The 20,802-nt window shown below is 36.9% G+C and overlaps 1 protein-coding gene across 10 annotated transcripts in view; it reads left to right on the top strand.

Moving 5' to 3' along the window:
* Positions 1-20,802, top strand: part of ZDHHC15 (zDHHC palmitoyltransferase 15) — a 190,657-nt gene that overhangs the window by 139,447 nt on the left and 30,408 nt on the right. For 9 of the 10 annotated variants that reach the window (XR_012430285.1, XR_012430284.1, XM_045384357.3 and 6 more), the window contains one exon: positions 7,752-8,488. The exons of the other annotated variant lie outside the window; for it this stretch is intronic. Coding sequence is in view for 4 of the 9 variants with exons in the window: in XM_045384357.3 (XP_045240292.1) it covers positions 7,752-7,810 (59 nt within the window). In the remaining 5 variants the exon portion in view is untranslated. Of the gene's footprint in view, positions 1-7,751; positions 8,489-20,802 lie in introns of those variants that run through there. 10 annotated transcript variants of the gene reach the window in all.

Raw genomic sequence — 20,802 nt, 5'->3', positions numbered from 1 at the left:
GTGATTTCTGAGATTTTGGTGCACCCATCACCTGAGTAGTGTACACCATACCCAATGTGTAGTCTTTTGTCTCTTGCTGCCCCTATCCTTTCCCCCAAGTCCCAAAACTTCAACGTATCAGTCTTATGCCTTTGCATCCTCATAGCTTAGGTCCCACATATGAGAACACACAATGCTTGGGTTTCCGTTCCTGAGTTACTTCGCTTAGAATAATAGTCTCCAATTCCATCCAGGTTGTTGTGAATACCATTATTTCATTCCTTTTTATGGCTGAGTAGTATTCCACATATTTCATATATATATATACACACACACACATACCACATTTTCTTTATCCACTCGTTCATTAATGGGCATTTGGGCTGGTTCCATATTTTTGCAATTGCAAATTCTGCTGCTATAAACATGTGTGCAACTATCTTTTTTGTATAATGACTTCTTTTTGTCTGCGTAGATACCTAATAATGGGATTGCTGGATCAAACAGTAGATCTACTTTTAGTTCTTTAAGGAATTTCCACACTGTTTTCCATAGTGGTTGTACTAGTGTACATTCCCATCAACAACATAAAAAGTGTTCCCATTTCACCACATCCATGTCAACATCTTTTTTTTTTTTTTTTAATTTCGTGATTATGACAATTCTTCCAGGAGTGAGGTGGTATTGCTTTGTGGTTTGATTTGCATTTCCCTGATAATTAGTGATGTTGAGAATTTTTCCATATGCTTGTTGGCCATTTGTATATCTTCTTTTGAGAATTGTCTATTAATGTTCTTAGCCCATTTTTTGATGGGATTGTTTGTTTTATTCTCGATGATTTGTTTGAGTTCTTTGTAGATTCTGGACATTAGTCCTTTGTTGGATGTATAGATTGTGAAGATTTTCTACCACTCTGTGGATTGTCTGTTAACTCTGCTGCTGTTTTTTTAAATAATAATAATTATTATTATTATTATTATTATTGCTATGCAAGAGCTTTTTAGTTTAATTAAATCCCATCTACTTATCTGTGGTTTTGTTGCATTTGCTTTTGGGTTATTGGTCATGAAGTCTTTGCTTAAGCCACTATCTATAAGGGGTCTTCTTATGTTGTCTTCTATAATCTTTATGATCTAAGGTCTTACATTTAAGTCTTTAATTCATCTTCAGTTGATTTTTATATAAAGTGAGAGATGAGGATCAAGTTTCATTCTTCTACATGTGGCTTGCCAAGTATCCCAGGACCATTTGTTAAATAGGGTGTCCTTTTCCCACTTTATGTTTTTGTTAGCTTTATTGAAGATCAGTTGGCTGTTAAGTGTTTGGCTTTATTTCTGGGTTCTCTATTCTGTTCCATTGGCCTATGTACCTGTTTTTATACCAGTACCATGCTGTTTGGTGACTATGGCCTTATAGTATAGTTTGAAGTTGGGTAATGTGATGCCTCCAGATTTGTTCTTTTTGCTTAGTCTTGCTTTGACTATGCAGGCTCTTTTTCTGGTTCCATATTAATTTTAGGATTGTTTTTGTAGTGCTGTGAAGAATGATAGTGGTATTTTTATGGGAATTACATTAAATTTGTAGATTGCTTTTGGCAGTATGGTCATTTTCACAAGATTGATTCTATCCATCCATGAGAATGGGATGTGTTTCCATTAGGTTTTGTCATCTATGATATCTTTCAGCAGTGTTTTGTAGTTTTCCTTGTAGAGGTCTTTCACCTCCTTGGTTAGATATATTCCTAAGTTTGTTTTTTTGTTTGTTTGTTTCATTTGGGTTTTTTCTGCAGCTATTGTGAAAGGGCTTGAGTTTTTTATTTGATTCTCAGCTTAGTTGCTATTGGTGTATAGCAGAGATAGTGATCATGTACATTAATTTTGTATCCTGAAACTTTGCTGAATTTATTTTTTGTTGTTGTTGTTTTGTTTTTGTTTTTGTTTTGTTGTTGTTGTTGCAGTGGCAAGATTTATTAAAGCGAAAGTAAAGTGAAAGCAAAGGTAAAGCTTCCACGCGGTGGAAGGGAACCTGGAAGTGATGCTGTTTCTGGCTTGGGTGTCTTATGCTTATATCCCCTTATGACTCCTCCCCTTTTATTTTTTCTACTTTATAGGATTAGCTTATTTTCTATCCATTTGTGGGTTGGTGAGCCTGACTGGTTAAAAACATCAAGTTGCAGCTAGAGTTTAAACTCCCTATATGATTGGTTGATGCTTCAATCCCTAACTTGCAGCTGTGACTCATTTTAGCTTAGGGGTAAATCCCCTTTGATTGGTTGAAGTTTTAATCCCTTACTTTGCTGAATTTATTTACCAGTTCTAGGAGCTTTTTGGATGAGTATTTAAGGTTGTCTAGGTATATGGTCATATCGTCAGCAAACAGTGACAGTTTGACTTCCTCTTTACCAATTTGGATGCCCCTTCTTTCTTTCTCTTGTCTGATTGCTCTAGCTAGGACTTCCAGCACTATGTTGAATAAAAGCTCATACATTTTTATCTGGTAACTACTCCATTTTAGGAATGCATTTTAATGAAGTCTGCACATCTGTTTATCATCAATATATTATAAGAATAGAAAATTTTAAAAGTACATCTCGAGTAATAGAGAAATGGTGAAATAAATTGCTACTTCATCATGATAAAATATTATGCGACTGTTATAAATAATTATTTTGGTTGGGTACAGTAGCTCATATCTGTAATCCCAGCACTTTGCAAGGCCATGACAGGAGGATCATTTGAGCCTAAAAGTTTGAGACCAGCCTAGGCAACATAGTAAGACCCTGTCTCTACAAAAATTAGAAAAAAATAGCTGCACATGTTGGCACAGACGTGTGGTCCCTGCAACTCAAGAGGCTGAGGCAAGAAGATTACTTCAACCTGGGAGGTAGAGGCTGCAGTGAGCTGTGATTGCACCAATGCACTCCAGCCTAGGCAACAGACTGAGACCCTGTCTCAAAATAATAATAATAATAATGGCTATTATGATGATGATGATGAAAAATTACTAGGGTTATTTGAAAAACCTGTATGAGTGCAGTTTAAATTTAAAAGTTTATTTATTATGTTTATTGAGATACAATTCACATACCATATAATTCGACCACTTAAACTGTACAATTCAGTGGTTTTTAGTATATTCACAGAGTTTTACAACCATCACCATACCACAATCAATTTTAGAACATTTTCATTACCCCAAAAAGAAACCCCATACACATTAGCAGTCACTCCCCATTTCTTTCACTCCCATTCCTAGGCAATTGCTAATCTACTTTCTGTCTCTATAGATTTGTCTATTCTGGAATTTCATATAAATTGAATCATACAATATATGGTCTGACGAGAAAATATTTGCAAATCAAATATCTGATAAGATATTTGTGTGGAGAATATATAAAGAATTCTTACAATTCGATAATAAAAAGAAAAACAATGCATGTTTGTATATTGGCAAAGGATCTGAATAGACATTTTTCCAAAGAAGATACACAAATGATTAATAAACACATGAAAAGATGCTCAACATCATTAGCCATTAGGAAAATACAAATCAAAGCCACAATGAGATACCATTAACATCCACTAGGATGGCTATAATCCAAAAGACAGATAACATGTGTTGGCAAGGATGTGGAGAAATAAGAACCCTGATACATTGCTGTTGGGAATGTGAAAGGTGCAATCACTTTGGAAAACAGTTTGGCAATCCCTCAAAATGTTAACATAATTACCATATGACACAGCAATTCTACTCCTATGTATGTAACCAAGGAAAATGAAAACATATATCCACCCAAAAACTTGTACTTAAATGTTCATACCATTATTCATAATAGCCAAAAGTGGAAGCAACCCAAATGTCCATGTATTGATGAATAGATAAAGAAAATGTAGTATATCCATATAATGAAATACTATTTGGCAACAAAAAAGATGCATGTTACAACATGGATGAACCTTGAAAACATTAAAATTGAACTCATGGAGATAGAAAGTAGAAAGATGGTTACCAGAGGCTGGGAAAGGTAGTAGGGGGCTGGGAGGGAGGTGGGGATGGTTAATGGGTACAAACAAAAGTTAGAAAGAATGAATAAGGCCTACTATCTGATAGCACAACAGAGTGACTAAAGTCAGTAATAACTTCATTATACATTTTTAAATAACTCAAAGGAGTTATAATTGGATTATTTGTAACTCAAAGGATAAATGTTTGAGGAGATGGCTACTCCATTTTCTATGATGCATTTATTTCACATTGTATGCCTGTATCAAAACATTTTCATGTACCCCATATATACACCTACTATGTACCCAAAAAACTAAAAATTAAAAAAAAACTAAAAATAAAACCATAAAACTAAAAATAAATAAATAAATCATTCTGTAAAGCTATAGTAGTCAAGACAGTGTGGCGTTCACTGTTATTCACCACAGTACTAGAAGGCCTAGCTGGAAGAGTCAGACAAGAAAAAGAAATAAAGGGCATCCAAACTAGAAAGGAAGAAGTCAAATTATCATTGCTTGCAGATGATACGATCTTACATTTGGAAAAACCTAAAGACTCCACCAAAAAACAATTACATAAACACATTCAGTAAAGTTGCAGGATACAAAATCAACATATAAAAACCAGTAGCATTTTTATATGGCAACAATGAACAATCTGAAAAAATAAGAAAGTAATTCTATTTACAATAACTACAAATAAAATTAATACCTAGGAATTACCCAAAGAAGTGATAGATCTCTACAATGAAAACTATAAAACACTGATGCAAGAAAATGAAAAGTAAACACAAACTATGGAAAGATATTCCATGTTCATGGATTGGAAGAATCAATATTGTTAAAACGTCCATATTACCCAAAGCAACCTGCATATTTAATGCAATCCCTGTCAAAATACAAATGACCTTCCTCACAGAAATAGAAAAAGAATCTTAATATATATATATAACCACAAAAAGAAACAGAATAGCCAAAGCTATTTTGAGCAAAGAGAACAAAACTGGAGGAATCACATTACCTGACTTCAGATTACACTACAGAGCTGTAGTAGCCAAAATAGTATGGTACTGTAATGGAACAGAATAGAGAACCTAGAAAAAAATCCATACATCTACAGTGAACTGATTTTTGACAAATATTTCACAAACATGCATTGAGAAAACTGGGTATCCATGTGCAGAAGAATGAAACTAGACCCCTATTTTCACCATATGCAAATATCAGATAAAAATCGATTAAAGACAAGTCTAAGACCTCAAACTATGACACTACTACAAGAAAACACTGGGGAAACTCCAGGACATTGGACTGGGCAAAAATTTGTTAAGTAATATCCTACAAGCACAGGCAACCAAAGCAAAAATAGACAAATGGGATTATATCAAGCTACAAAACTTCTGCACCGCAAAGAAAACAATCAAGAAAGTGAAGAGACATCCCACAGAATGGGAGAAAATATTTGCAAACTACCCATCCAACAACATATTAATAAGCAGAATATATAAGGAGCTCAAACAATTAAATAGGAAAAAATCTCATAATCCAATTAAAAATGAGCAAAAGATCTGAATAGGCATTTCTAAAAAGAGGACATATGAATGGCAAACAGATATAGGAAAAGGTGCTCAACACCATTGATAATCAGAGAAATACAAATCAAAACTAAGAGGAGATATCTCACCCCAGTTAACGTGGCTTTTATCTAAAAGTCAGGCAATGACAAATGCTTGCGAGGATAAAAAAGAAAAAAAGGAGGAAAGGACATAAACAGACACTTCTCCAAAGAAGACATACAAATGGCTAACAAACATATGAAAAAATGCTTAACATTTTTAATCATCAGAGAAATGCAAATCAAAACCACAGTGAGATGCCATCACACACCAGTCAGAATAGCTACTATTAAAAAGTCAAAAAATAACAGATATTGACGAGGCTTCAGAGAAAAGCAAACCTTCCTACACTGTTGATGGGAATGTAAATAATACAACCACTATGGAGTACAGTTTGGAGGTTCCTCAGAAAACTAAAAATAGAGCTACCATATGATCCAGCAATTCTACTCCTAGGTATATACCCAAAGGAAAGGAAATCAATATATTGAAGAGATACCTGCATTCCCATGTTTATTGCAGCATGATTCACAATAGCCAAGATTTGAAAGCAACCTAAGTGTCCACCAACAGATGAGTGGATAAAGAAAATGTGGTAGATACATACAAAGGAGTACTACTGAGCCATAAAAAAGAATGAGATCCTGTCATTTGCAACATGGGTGGAACTGAAGGTCATGTTAAGTGAAATAAGCCAGGCATAGAAAGACAAACGTCACATGTTCCCACTTATTTGTGGGAGCTAAAAATTAAAACAATTGAACTCATGGAGTTAGAGAGTAGAATGATGATTACCAGAGGCTGGGAAGGGTAGTGGAGGGGTGAGTGCTGGAGGGGAATTGGGGATTGTTAATGGCTACAAAAAAAAAAACAGAAAGAATGAATAAGACCTAATATTTGCTAGGGCAATAGGGTAACTATAGTCAAAAATAATTTAATTGTACATTTTAAAATAACTATAAAAGTATAACTGGATTGTTGGTAACACAAAGGATAAATGCTTGAGATGATGGATACCTCATATACCAAAATGTGATGATTATGCATTGCATGCATGTATCAAAGCATCTCATGTAATACATAAATATGCATACCTACTATGTACCCATAAAATTAAAAATAAATTTAATAAGATACATTATCCAATTTTCCATAATTATAAGGTTGTGAATAATATCACTAAACATAAATCTTTCTCCTCATTTATAATCATTTCCATAGGATAGAATCCTGGAAGCAAAATTACTGGTATGAATTTTTTAAAGGGTCAATGGATAAGGCCAAATCATTTTCCAGAAAGCTTAAACAAATAGCTACTTGAGGGCCTACTATATGCCAGATATTGTTTCAGGCAGATTATACCATTTTACAGATGAGCAAACTAAGATCCATTGACATTATTTTTCTAGAGTTATGGAGATAAGAGGCAAAGCTAGAATTCAGATTCGTAATTGCCCAGTTTCAATGCTCTTGTTATTTCCATGTGGATTTCAAAAATAGTATTTTTGAAGGATCAAATTATATATTTACTAAAGAAAATGTGGAAAATGCAAGTAGAAAGTAGAGAAATGAAAATAAATTACCCATGAATCCACCACTTTCAATAGTTCAGTGTATTTCCTCAGTCTCTTATTACAAATATAATTTTTGGGGTTAAAAATATAGCATTGTAGGCCAGGCTTGGTGGCTCACGCCTGTAATCCCAACACTTTGGGAGGCTGAGGCGGGTGGATCACGAGGTCAGGAGATCCAGACCATCCTGGCTCAGACGGTGAAACCCCGTCTCTACTAAAAATACAAAAAATTAGCCGGGCATGGTGGCAGGCGCCTGTCGTCCTAGCTACTCAGGAGGCTGAGGCAGGAGAATGGTGTGAACCTGGGAGGCGGAGCTTGCAGTGAGCCGAGATCACACCACTGCACTCCAGCCTGGGCGACAGAGCAAGACTCTGTCTCAAAATAAATAAATAAATATATATATAGCATTGTATATATAATTTTATATACTGCCTTTTTCACTTAACATTTTTCAGTGCTGATCTATACTCTTCATAAATGTAATTTTAATGGTTGCATATTATTGTCAAGTGGGTGTTACCACATGAATATTTACAGTTGTTCAGCTCATCTGTGAATTTCTTCTCTTCATTCCCAGGACTCACCATCTCTGCCTCCCATGAGGCTTACAGAGTTCAATGTTGGAAATCATTGTAATCTTCAAAATAAGTCACCGTGTTGGATTCAAAGCTTCAAAATTTGAAAGAATTCCATCAAATACTTGCTGTGTAAATGTTTCTGGACTTCATATTATTTAATTTACTGACTGAAATCCAATTTGGAATTTGACAGCAGTTAATTCAAGCCAATTTTTTTGTTTCTTCATTTCCCCTCCCCCAATCCATGAAAGCCTAAATGTAAAATATATCTTTTCATTCATCTTATCAGGTAAAAGGAAATTCAGAAAATTTCCTTGGGGTCTTTAATTCCCCCACAAAGATTATTAATCACATATATAGGGCCTTTTTGGTGTTGAACCGAATCGGACTACATTTGCTGTTTGTGTGCATGTGCATTTGTGAACATGTACAGCATATCTATACAAAATTCTGCTATGGTGTGAAAATCAAGGCTAAAAACCTGAAGCCTTTGTTTAATTATGCTTTTCCTCTAAATTGCAACTTAAATATTTGCTGGACTTCGAACCATCGCTATATCAAGTATCTAAAATTTGGGAGGGTGATTCAGTACACTGTGACCAACGTCCTCAAATTGGAATTTGAACAACAATGTAAAACCTGTTCTGTCACAAATGTTCCTGAAAGCACCACAGCTACTCAAGAAGATCAAAATCAGGACATAAACTTTATTAAACATAATAATCAGTGTTTTAAAGACTTTTTTGTCAGGGTGCGGTAAAATTCTCCAATTACTTTTATTCATTTATCTGCTACTTAGTTTTTTTTTTAATTTATTTATTATTATTATACTTTAAGTTGTAGGGTACATGTGCATAATGTGCAGAACAAATTTACAAGAAAAAAACAAACAACCCCATCAAAAAGTGGGCAAAGGATATGAACAGACATTTCTCAAAAGAAGACATTCATACAGCCAACAGACACATGAAAAAATGCTCATCATCACTGGCCATCAGAGAAATGCAAATCAAAACCACAATGAGATACCATCTCACACCAGTTAGAATGGCGATCATTAAAAAGTCAGGAAACAACAGGTGCTGGAGAGGATGTGGAGAAATAGGAACACTTTTACACTGTTGGTGGGATTGTAAACTAGTTCAACCATTATGGAAAACAGTATGGCGATTCCTCAAGGATCTAGAACTAGATGTACCATATGACCCAGCCATCCCTTTACTGGGTATATACCCAAAGGATTATAAATTATGCTGCTATAAAGACACATGCACACGTATGTTTATTGCGGCACTATTCACAATAGCAAAGACTTGGAATCAACCCAAATGTCCATCAGTGACAGATTGGATTAAGAAAATGTGGCACATATACACCATGGAATACTATGCAGCCATAAAAAAGGATGAGTTTGTGTCCTTTGTAGGGACATGGATGCAGCTGGAAACCATCATTCTTAGCAAACTATCACAAGAACAGAAAACCAAACACCGCATGTTCTCACTCATAGGTGGGAACTGAACAATGAGATCACTTGGACTCAGGAAGGGGAACATCACACACCGGGGCCTATCATGTTGAGGGGGGAGGGGGGAAGGGGGAGGGATTGCATTGGGAGTTATACCTGATGTAAATGACGAGTTGATGGGTGCAGCACACCAACATGGCACAAGTATACATATGTAACAAACCTGCACGTTATGCACATGTACCCTACAACTTACAGAATGGGAGAAAATTTTTGCAATCTACTCATCTGACAAAGGGCTAATATCCAGAACCTGCTACCTAGTTTTATTTTAGCCTTTATGAATTATTTTTATGATGAAAGAAAATCTATAAGCCTAAGTTATGGCCCATAGGTTTTGTTAAGGATTTTCAGAGTGACTTTTCAAGTTTAATTTCACTGCCTTTCATAAGGGTAAAGTTTCACAGCTGACATTAGCCTGAGGATTAGCACTAAAGAGCTGTGTTTTCATAGCAGGGGCTATTGTACAGACAGTGATAACCAAATAGTAATATGCCAATTCTTTCTTCTTTTTTTAGCTTCAGTAGTAGCTAAACCATTAATACAGTTTGCATCAATTTACCCATTTATTTATAATCAGCCTTTCTTTTAGTCCTAGTGCCTGAATCAATGAGTGAGAATACTAGTACTGCTTCTTTGCAATAATAATATCTTAAGAGTATTGATGTTTTTCATTTTTTTCATTCAGCAGTCTAGTGCCCAGCTGCTGACAATAAAAGCTCCAACTCTTATAGAGATCAGTGGAAGTTAGAAGCATCTTACAGATATCAAGGAATTGAGCTTCTAGAGGGATGGTTTGGCTTACTAATTTATCATCCCTGAAATATTTTCGAGTAAAAAAGAGTTGCCTGCCACAATTTAGTGTTGGGGTTGCAGTGGAGCTGAGAAAGTGAACAATCCAGCTACTTAAAGCAACAACAAAAACCTGTTCATCTGGACCCCTAGGTAATTTTGAACAAGGTGAGACTTTTGTCATAAATTAAATAGATTGTGGTCAGCATTACATTTGAGAGAATACTAGACATGATTACACTTGTTAGGACTGTTTCTTAAACTCAGAAGCTAAAAAGCAGCCTAGATGACTGTGCACACACTGGGTTTCATGATGAAGTCTTCTTATATATTCAGATGGAAAAAAAATTTCCCCTTACACTCTTTCTCAAAATACTCTCTTGTTTGAGTTTTTCTTGAAAGCTTATTTGGCCATCCCCATGGTTTTATGACAGACAAGCCTTGTCTTCTATTCATATAGATATGCACCTTTTCTACATGTATGGCCTTTACTTACTACACAGTGAGTAGGCCTCAAAGTAATCTTCCTCTTTCCCATCAATCATCTGCCAAGCATTCAGGCAGAGCAGCTGTTAACTATGATTCAAAGTCAGAAAAACATCAAGAACTTCTTTGATGCATAGGGTGTATCAGCACTCAGCTCCCACAGAAGTCAACTCACAAAATATAGTATCAGTTAACTATAAGGAAGTTCTGGAGAGGTAAAGCTCAGGAAAGCTATAATGCAAAGCTGATTGTTTAATGTCTTACAGATTTACACTGTCTTTAAAAGGCCAAATAAGGCTGGGCGCGGTGGCTTACACCTGTAATCCCAACACTTTGGGAGGCCGAGGTGGCCAGATCACCTGAGGTCGGGAGTTCAAGACCAGCCTGACCAACATGGAGAAACCCCGTCTCTACTAAAAATACAATAATTAGCCAGGAATGGTGGTGCATGATTGTAATCCCAGCTACTCGGGAGGCTGAGGCAGGAGAATTGCTTGAACCTGGGAGGCGGAGGTTGTGATGAGCTGAGATTATGCCATTGCACTCCAGCCTGGGCAATAAGAGTGAAATTCTGTCTTAAAAAAAAAAAAAAAAAAAAAAAAAGCGAAATAAGTCAGCATTTTATCAGGGGGCTCAGAGATAAAAAGAAACCCTATTCCTATTGTAGCATTTTGGTCTCATTGGTTTATAGACTCTGATAATATCTCCATCCATGGATAATTTGAGTGTTGACTAATGTACATAGGTACCCAACTGGTTGATTATTAATCAAGAATACAGAGTTCTGTTTAATAATTAGCACACCCTGATTGGCTTCTTTGCTTGGTTTTCCTTGGATCCCTGTCCAGTAACCTCTGTGGAATCTCATTCCCTAATCGTTGATACTCATTTTCTCCGTTTGCAAAATGAAGATACTCATTGCTAGGATCCTACTGCTGAAGGGTGCTATGTAACTTTCTAGTGCTCTTACATGTCTTTAATTATAGGACTGGAATGAAAAGTTTAACCATACAGTATTTCTAAGCAAAATAGTGTACTCCATTCTTTTATCCGTGCTCTCATTGCTGATTTGTTCTTGCAGAACTTAGAACACTTTGTTAATGTTCTTCCATTCACTCCAATAGGGTCCTCAGAAAGAGACAGAATAAAAAAAAATGTTCCCCATGGTATAGCTGGAAATATTAAGGAGAAAAGAGTTTAAGTGATCCCCAATGGAACACAGCTGTCTTATGCAGGGCTCACAGTTACCATGTACAGTACACTGTTAAAGTAACTTGGCTTCCCAGGACTGGAATTATCATGGAGCAGTTAGAATTTTGAGAGTTTTTACAACAGGATTGCATTCTGAAAAAGTCACATTTTGTCAAAAATCTGAAAAATATGCAATTTGTACAACTCTTACTTTCTATGTGATAAGAATGTAATATGTGCCTCTTTCCCCTATTGGCCCCATGTGACACATATTTTTCACACTATGTAGCATCAACCAGTGCCATTACCTCCTGTGGCAACATAGAGCCCAATCTCAAGGCAGACATTGCCAAGGTAAAGAATGCGCTCCATGTTTATGCCAAATTGCACAAAGTATAGACATTGAGGTTAATGGAGATTTAAGCACAATCCTAGCAAGTAAGTTTTAAGAATATTGAATATTATACATTATTGTAACATGAACCTAAAATTTAGCAGGGCCCAAATTCATAGGAATGTAACAGTCATTGAAAGCCTATTTTCACCTCTTATCACACATATCTACATACATGTATGCACATGTACACACACACACACACACACACACACACATTTTCTCCAAAGCAGGCTGCCTGGTCAGCAGGAGCAAATACTTTAATTTAAAGGAATGATTCTCTGTTTTCTCCTTTTAGAAAAAGAGTAAGAATCACAGCATATGAAGAACATTCAATTTATACATTCCAGAATCTCTGCTCTCAGAGTAGCTAAGAGAATCGGTACAAAAGATTTTCTATGCAGAAGCACAGAGGGCATCTAACAAGATAGTCAGGCCCTTGGAAAAGATCCATATTCTTAGAAAATTAATGAATTCCATCTCATTAGGAATTGGTTGATGAGGTATCATACATCTGCATTTCTTTAACCATAGCTGTAATGTACCATATTTAAATTGTAGCCTTTTGCATGCGGGATTCTATAATATAATAATGAATGGGTGGCTCCTAGTAGCATGCAACCCATGACTGTTTACGTCCCCAGAAGGGCTAGGTCTGTGTCCTGCACAGTATTCAAAACCATTAAATGTGTTATTTGTAGGAGGATGGTACACAGCCATCAGCAGAATGAGTTAAAATCAACAATGAATTCAATATATCAGGAAATAGATTCTTAGTAGGGAATGGCATTAAAGAGAAAAAAAAAAACAATTAGATAAGATGCATTCAATGAATAATTACTTTCACTCTGCTGGCTTAATCAGTGAAGGAACAGAGAAGGAAAGCTGGCAGTGGGTCTTGGTAATATATGAACTATATTGGAGTGCCAGAAAAGGAGACCTCAGTAGTTAAGCCCAAGTTGCCAATTTGCTACAATTATTTTTCCCACCAATCTGCTCAAAATGACTGTATATAGTATTCTTAAAACCATGTGTCTTGGTGCAGAAATATTGACAAACGCTGGCCAGCTTTATCTCCCTATATCCTTTATTAAAAGTATATGCATATAATTGTTGGGTTTTTTCCTAAATTGTGGCTTTGTTAAACAATGTTGGCAAACCCTAAAGTTTCAGACTACTCTAAGGAAGTTTCTATACATCTAATTTCATAGGGGTATAGTGCCGTTTATTCACTCAGGTTGATTGGTATGTGTGGTATGTTGTCTCCTCTGTAACATCTCACCTTCTGAGCAGCCCCTTCCATGCGTTCAGTTTTTCTGTCTTTTTTTTTTTTTTTTAGAAAGAGTCTCCCTCTGTCACCCAGGCTGGAGTGCAGTGGCGCAATCTCGGCTCACTGCAAGCTCCACCTCCCAGGTTCACGCCATTCTCCTGCCTCAGCCCCCCAAGTAGCTGGTACTACAAGCACCCGCCACCACGCCTGGCTAATTTTTGTATTTTTAGTAGAGACAGGGTTTCACCATGTTAGCCAGGATAGTCTCGATCTCCTGACTTCGTGATCCGCCCACCTCAACCTCCCAAAGTGCTGGGATTACAGGCGTGAGCCACCATGCCTAGCCAGTATTTCTGTCTTATGTTCCTACGTGAATATGAATTGGGAAATTAGCTGCAATGGCTTTTAGATAGAAAGTTGACCAGTCTAGTGACAATCACATTCAGTCGTCTCTATTCAGCCTCTCACATCTTTTGCCTTTCACTCTACCATTGCGATGAAAGGAAAAAGAAAGAACTTTTCTTATGTGCCTAAGGGTGAAGTGAACTCTGGATTGCTTTTTCTTACACTGAAGTCTATGTGTACTATTCTCCAGATGCATGTCACCTGAAAAAAGACACATAGAGGGTAGCAACAGACACTGGGACCTATCAGAGGGTGAAGGGTGGGAGGAGGGAGAGGACCAGAAAAAGTAACTAATGGGTACTAGGCTTAATACCTGGGTGATGAAATAATCTGTACAACGAACTCCCATGACACAAGTTTACCTATATAACAAACCTGCACATGTACCTCTGAACTTAAAATAAAAGTTAAAATAAGCATAAACAAAACACACTAAAAAGGAAACACAGTAGCCCACTTATTCCTAAATCATACATTACCCTCAGAGAAATATTTGAGGAGACCCTCATTAAGGTAAACCCCAAATAAGGTTTCCCTCAATTGATGCACCATTTGCAGGAAAAGTCCTTTTTCAGACAGAATGGAGAACGCCCCCAATTAGGCAACCAGGAAGGCAGAAGTCATTGAAAATGCAGGGCATTGGAAGCTGAAGTTTGGAACAGTCATTGCTGACTTTCTGACTAATTAATAATGGAGAACTTGAATCACTGAAAAGAGGCCCAACCCATAGAGGTCAGGCTTAACACAAAACCAGAAAAAAATCTTTTATTCCAGCTAAACTTATTTTTTTTTAAAGTAATTACTTTGTCCTAGGTAAAGACCTCAAATATCTCTGTAGAAAATCCCATGTCATCTATTCCAGTGAATCAGTTACAAACAGCTCATATTACAAACAGTGTTACTGGAAAGGGGTCCGGAACCAGACCCCAAAAGAGGGTTCTTGGATCTCATGCAAGAAAGAATTTGAGGTGAATCCATAAAGTGAAAGCAAGTTTATTAGAGAAGTAAAGAAACAAAAGAATGACTACTCCATATCCAGAGCAGCCCTGAGGGCTGCTGGCTGGCCACTTTTATGGTCATTTCCTGATTATATGCTACAGGAGGGGTGGATTATCCATGAGTTTTCCAGAAAAGGGGTGGGCAATTCCAGGAACTGAGGATTCCTCCCATTTTTAGGCCATATACTGTAACTTCCTCACATTGCCATGGTATTTGTAAACTGTAATGATGCTGGTGGGAGTGTCTTTTATAGTGCTAAGGCGTTATAATTAGCATATAGTGAGCAGTGAGGATAACCAGGTCATTTTCATTACCATCTTGGTTTTGGTGGGATTTGCCTGGCTTCCTTACCACATGCTATTTTATCAGCAAGGTCTTTGTGACCTATATCTTGTGCTGACCTCCTCCTACTCATCCTGTGACTTAGAATTTCTAACCACCTGGGAATGCAGCCCAGTAGGTTTCAGACTCATTTTACCCAGCCCCTATTCAAGATGGAGTCCCTCTGATTCATATGCCTCTGACATATTTTTCCCCTCCTTTTTATAAGAGAACATTTAATCCTAAGGTTTGTAGAGGGACGAAGATCCATCTTCTGTAACTTTTTCTGGCTGAATAGGGGTGATGATATTCCTGCCTATTAGGGTCTCCTGTAGTTGGGGTAGAGAGGAGCTCAGTCAGAAAGTGTCAGTATGGTGAGGGCCATTTATAACTCTGACAAAAGGTGATATCTGGAATATTAAAAAGTGTTCCATTTAAATGAAACATTTAGTAAGCTTATCCTGTATTCCTACAAAAGGGTACAACAGCAATATATTCCATAACAGTAAAGCAAAATAAGTAATACTATCTCAAGTAAACTAAATAAGAAGGTTTTCCATGAACTGGGCAACTGTTGGAACCAAGCTGATATGGGGTTGCCAACTGATTCCAGTGTGCCCAGAATTAGAATATAGATCCTGATTTTTGACTACCCATCCCTCTTGTTTCTTCTGTGCAGCAGTCAGAGATTATGGATTGGTTCACAGGAATAAGCAGGGTTAGTCTAAATTGCAGGAAAAAAAAAACCTCAAAAACAACCAATGAGACTAGAATCTAATAACAGGTGTACCATAGTTCTTGAAACATAATTGTTCTCTCTCCAGTTTCCCATTTTTACTAAAGACAAATTATAATAGGACCAATTCATTTACAAAAATAAGCCTTAGTCTTATAATTGGCCTGAATATTTGTATAAAGTGCAGCAAGAATATTTTTTTTTCCATATAGGCATTTTAAATTGGCTTTGTTGAAACTCTGTTTCATAAGGAATCTCAGATACGAATTTTTTTAAGCTGAACCCAGCCATGGGTTTGTACCCTCAAATACCAATGAGTTGAGTAAATTCCTCTCCTCTTGAGGTCCCAAGATAATTTGAACCTGCTAAGCCTATCAGAAAGGGACATTCTTTACTTATCACAGGTTAGAAACCCTCAACAGGGACTTTGCAGAAAAGGCATGAGGCCAGTTTTCCCAAGGGGCTTTTATTGGATCTACAAGTTAAGTTTGATCCTTAAAAAGAAGCATGCCATTCCAGTCAAAGCCTTGGTAAAACCAGATTCTCCAATTGTGTCCTGCTGCAAAAGAAAACATTCCTATTGCACTTATGCAAATAACTATATTTCCATAAATTAAGAATACTCACAAATAGTTTCCAAATTCTAGAGAAATTAAGTAGAGAGAAACAAATATGCTCCAAATTTTGTTCACCGGAGTATATTTTATTCAATTGTTAAAAGCTGTAAAGAGCTCAGAAAAACTTTCCTTGACTCTGAAAAACAAAACAAATGATCAGCAACATTTTAAGCAAAAAGTTTAAAAATATTGCTTCAGACTTTTAGTTTAGTCCATGCAGTTAGCTCCTGTTCTACTTGATATTCATGAACATTTCAGCTCTCCATGAGAGTCTTTAAAGTTTTTCCAGGATTACCATAAGTTATGATAACCTGGGATTCTATTTTGTTATTTAGCCAAATTGATAACTTAAAAATTTTTTAAAGGCAAAAACCTTTACTTGTGAAGATGGAAGACTTAGCTTTCCAAACAACCTCTCTCTTTTTTTTCCCTTCTTTTTCCTGCAGTTTATTCAAAAGGCAAACAAAAATTTTTATTATCCTTAAATATTATATAAAAATGTTGTTCAAGAGAGAAATACAAATTTCACCTTTTGCATTAGTGTACTATTAATGCAAACCCCAATTTTCAATAATATCTGATAGACAAATCTACACAATTTTAATGTTTGACCATAAGGTTAAGATTTTCATTAACCTTTTATAATGCTTTACAAATTTTTGTTAAAAAAAAGATCAGTCCTCTAAGCAAAAGGTGTTATGCTTTTATTCCAATGTTCAATTTATGGAAGACCTAAACAATTCCCTTTTAATTTTAGCCAGTATGTTCACACACAATTTCTTTCACAAAATTAATTTTTCACAAACCTTCCACAACTTGCTCAAACCTTCAGCTTTATCCTATCTAACTTAAAATAATCCTTTAACCCTTTAGGCAGAAAAATCCACATTCCCATGCCTTTTTATAATCTTTTACCAAAAACGTATTTCACTATCCTTACACACCATGCATGTAAAATGTTTTATTTCCCAACAATTACTAAAGTCATGTAAACTGAAGGCATAACGATTTTTATTTTTCTGATAAAATATTTAAGCTCTTTTTAAAAAAACCAACTAGTCAATGCTCTTTCATATTACACACACATCACATATAAATATACAGACACACAGAAGGTTCAATCGTTGTAAGGGTGTTCATTCTCCCATTTCTTAATTAGATTACTAGCTTCTGGGTGGAGCCCTTGGAGGAGCAGGGCCAGGAAAGCATTACAGTTTCTACAGCCTAATAAGCAGGCACAGCTGGAAGGCAAAAACAAATTCCAAAAATTAAGGGTCCCATTTTTATACTGGATACTGGATCCCCAAAAGAGAAGTGCTACAGAAAAAGACAGTGCAATGATTTTACCATGTATTTTTTTGCAAAGCAATCCAAAGCCAATTAGCCTATTCTTTGATTAGCTCATCCCCTATGGGAGGCTTATCTCTCAGTGGGCAGGGGAACATCTCCATACCTTCTGGGTGGCCAAGAGCATACTACTTTGATCCAAAAGTGCAAGGAGCTGAGTATCCCCCTATAACTTTCATTAGTTATCTCCAAAACTATATTTCCTACCTAGTTATTACACGCCAAAGTTCTGTCATAATGTAAAGTAACTTCTGATACCCCCAAAAGTAAAAAATGTCAGATAATGCAATGCAAAATAGAACAGAGCCTTAGATTTTGAGAGGGATCTATTTGCTTTTAATTCCTGGGGTTGCATGATGAAAACAGAGGGTTTTCCCAAAATGGGGACTGTGGCACATCCTCTGTTTTTCCCAAGGAGTCCCAGGCTATTAGAACTTGAATAAGGAGACTTTTAGATATAGCACTTTTAAAAACAAGTTTTAAAAATTTCTTATTACCCAACTTTTGCCATGCCAAACAGCCAATATTTCCGGCTTTTGAACTGTACCAAAGGTAACCTCCCAGGTGCTCAGAGAAAGGAAAATTCAAAATGGTCCGTGGAGGGGAAGAGAATCAACAAATGGTAAAGGTTACAGAGATATCAAATGAGAAAGGACTCATTTCCTAAGCCAGGATTGACCCCTGAACCCAGGCCACCATTGTGAAAAGACAAAGCCTTAGCTACTAAGCTACAAAGCTACAGGATTGGGCAGTTTCCATTGCCCTTCCCAGAAGGAGCCTAGAGCAGCCAATTTTGAGCTTGCAATGGTTGTTAACTGCTCAAGATAATTTTTAGAGCTAGGTATGACATGCACCCCAAAATTTCTGTCTGCTGGATGGCAGAGACCAAGAGAAAGTACCACCATGTGGCTACAAGGTCAAGCTCCCAAAGACATAAAACAAGACTAAAGGGAAACTTCATCCAGTTTTTCCCCAACAGGGACCTGCGGCAAAGTTGGTAACTGACCAGTTTGCTGGGCTGTCTTGAAGCCTAAACCCGTGTTCTATCCTAAGGAATTCCTCTTTATGACAGAGTGATACAGAAAGACAAATTTATAGCACAAAGTACACAAGATTTGCTACAGCAGCCACTCCACTTAGTATCCAGTGTCAAACTGGCAAAGCTCAAACTTGCCTCCGGATTGGCCCTGTCATCTTTAATCCAACAAACAACCAGGAGTTAACATACGGTCTTTGGGCAAGATGGTCACCCTGATTAACAGAAAATACAGGAAAGGGAAAGGCGAGAAAGACAGAGAAAAAAGCATTGCCTGTGGCAGAGTGGGAAAGGTGAAGAGCTCAGGGAGGCCAGAGAAAGACCCACCCACTGCAGTGACATGGAATCAAAAGTTCAGGTGGCCACTTGTCAGTGGCAAAGGGATCTTTTCCAGCAGTCCCATCAGCTCTCAAGTTTCCCCTTTTGGGAAGATAAAAGCTTCCCATGTCCCAAGATCCTGTACATGCCTAACCCTGTCACCTGTAGCCATTAGCAAAGAGTGCAAGACAGATTAATCCAAAGAGAATAGTGGTTAACATTCCATAATGCCAAATCCATTTTTAGTTGAGAGGGACTTTCCTGAGCAGGATCTCTAACCCCCTAAATCTTAGGAAGGACTCTAAACTTTGTAAGTTTGGCCTCGAACACAAGTTAGTTTAAGCATGCTTGCCTTTTTCATAAGAGGATCCTTTAACCCATTCCATCTTAGGAGAGAGTATAACTCCCCTAGGTTGGGCCTCTAACCCAATCACACCCTTTACCCAGGTAAAATGCACCCCACTTACCCAAAGTCACCAATTGGTGTTGCAGTTTATTTCCTTTGGGTCGGGGGTCTCCTCAGTATCATCCTTTCATGGTTACGAGGAAGATGTTACTGAAAAGGGGCCCCAATCCAGACCCCAAGAGAGGGGTCTTGGATCTCACACAAATAAAAATTCAAGGCGAATCCATAAAGTGAAAGCAAGTTTATTAGAGAAGTAAAGAAACAAACGAATGGCTACTTCACAGGCAGAAAAGACCCAAGAGCTGCTGACTGGCCACTTTTGTGGTCATTTCCTGATTACGTGCTAAACAAGGGGTGAATTATTCATCAGCTTTCCAGGAAAGGAGTAGGCAATTCCCAGGACTGAGGGTTCCTCCCCTTTTTGAACCATATAAGGTAACTTCCTTGTGTTGCCATGCATTTGTAACCTGTCAAGGCACTGGTGGGAGTGTCTTTTAGCATGCTAATCATTATAATTAGCATATAATGAGAATGACCAGGTCCCTTTCATTGCCATCTCAGTTTTGGTGGAATTTGGCCAGCTTCTTTACCACATGTTGTTTTGTCAGTAAGGTCTCTGTGACCTGTATCTTGTGCTGACGTCCTCCTCATCCTGTGACATGCCTGACCACCTGGGAATGCAACCCAGTAGGTCTCAGTCTCATTTTACCCAGCCCCTATTCAAGATGGAGTCGCTCTGGTTCAAATGCCTCTGACAAAAGGACAACTGATATCTTTCTAGATTTAAAAAAGGCATAAAAGAGGAAACTTCTGTACAAGAATCTTATTTAAGTAAAGGTTACTGAGGAAATTTAAGGCATAAATGTCTAAAAGGAAACTTTATAGATATAAATAAAACTATATGTATAATATTTTATACAGGAATGTGCAAATATATTCACATGCATTTTCTTTATGTTATAAGCAACATTTTTCAAATCTAATGTTCTCACTATGTCCAGTGATATTGAACAATTTGTCAGTTTGTCTTTTAATATTACAATATTCATTTTTGCACAGTAGCAAAATATGTCAGTTTTTAGACTTCCAAATCTAGAGGAGTAAAACAATTGTGACAACAAAAAGTACATTTTAAGCAAACATTTTTAAAAGAAAGAATCTGAATGTTTATGGTTTTGAAAAAAATATTCTCATCAACTTTAAC

Source organism: Macaca fascicularis, chromosome X (genome assembly GCF_037993035.2).
Source record: "Macaca fascicularis isolate 582-1 chromosome X, T2T-MFA8v1.1".
NCBI classification, from domain to species: Eukaryota; Metazoa; Chordata; class Mammalia; order Primates; family Cercopithecidae; genus Macaca; species Macaca fascicularis.
The sequence above is the reverse complement of the archived record's forward strand: the minus strand, read 5'-3'. Positions and strand labels throughout refer to the sequence as shown.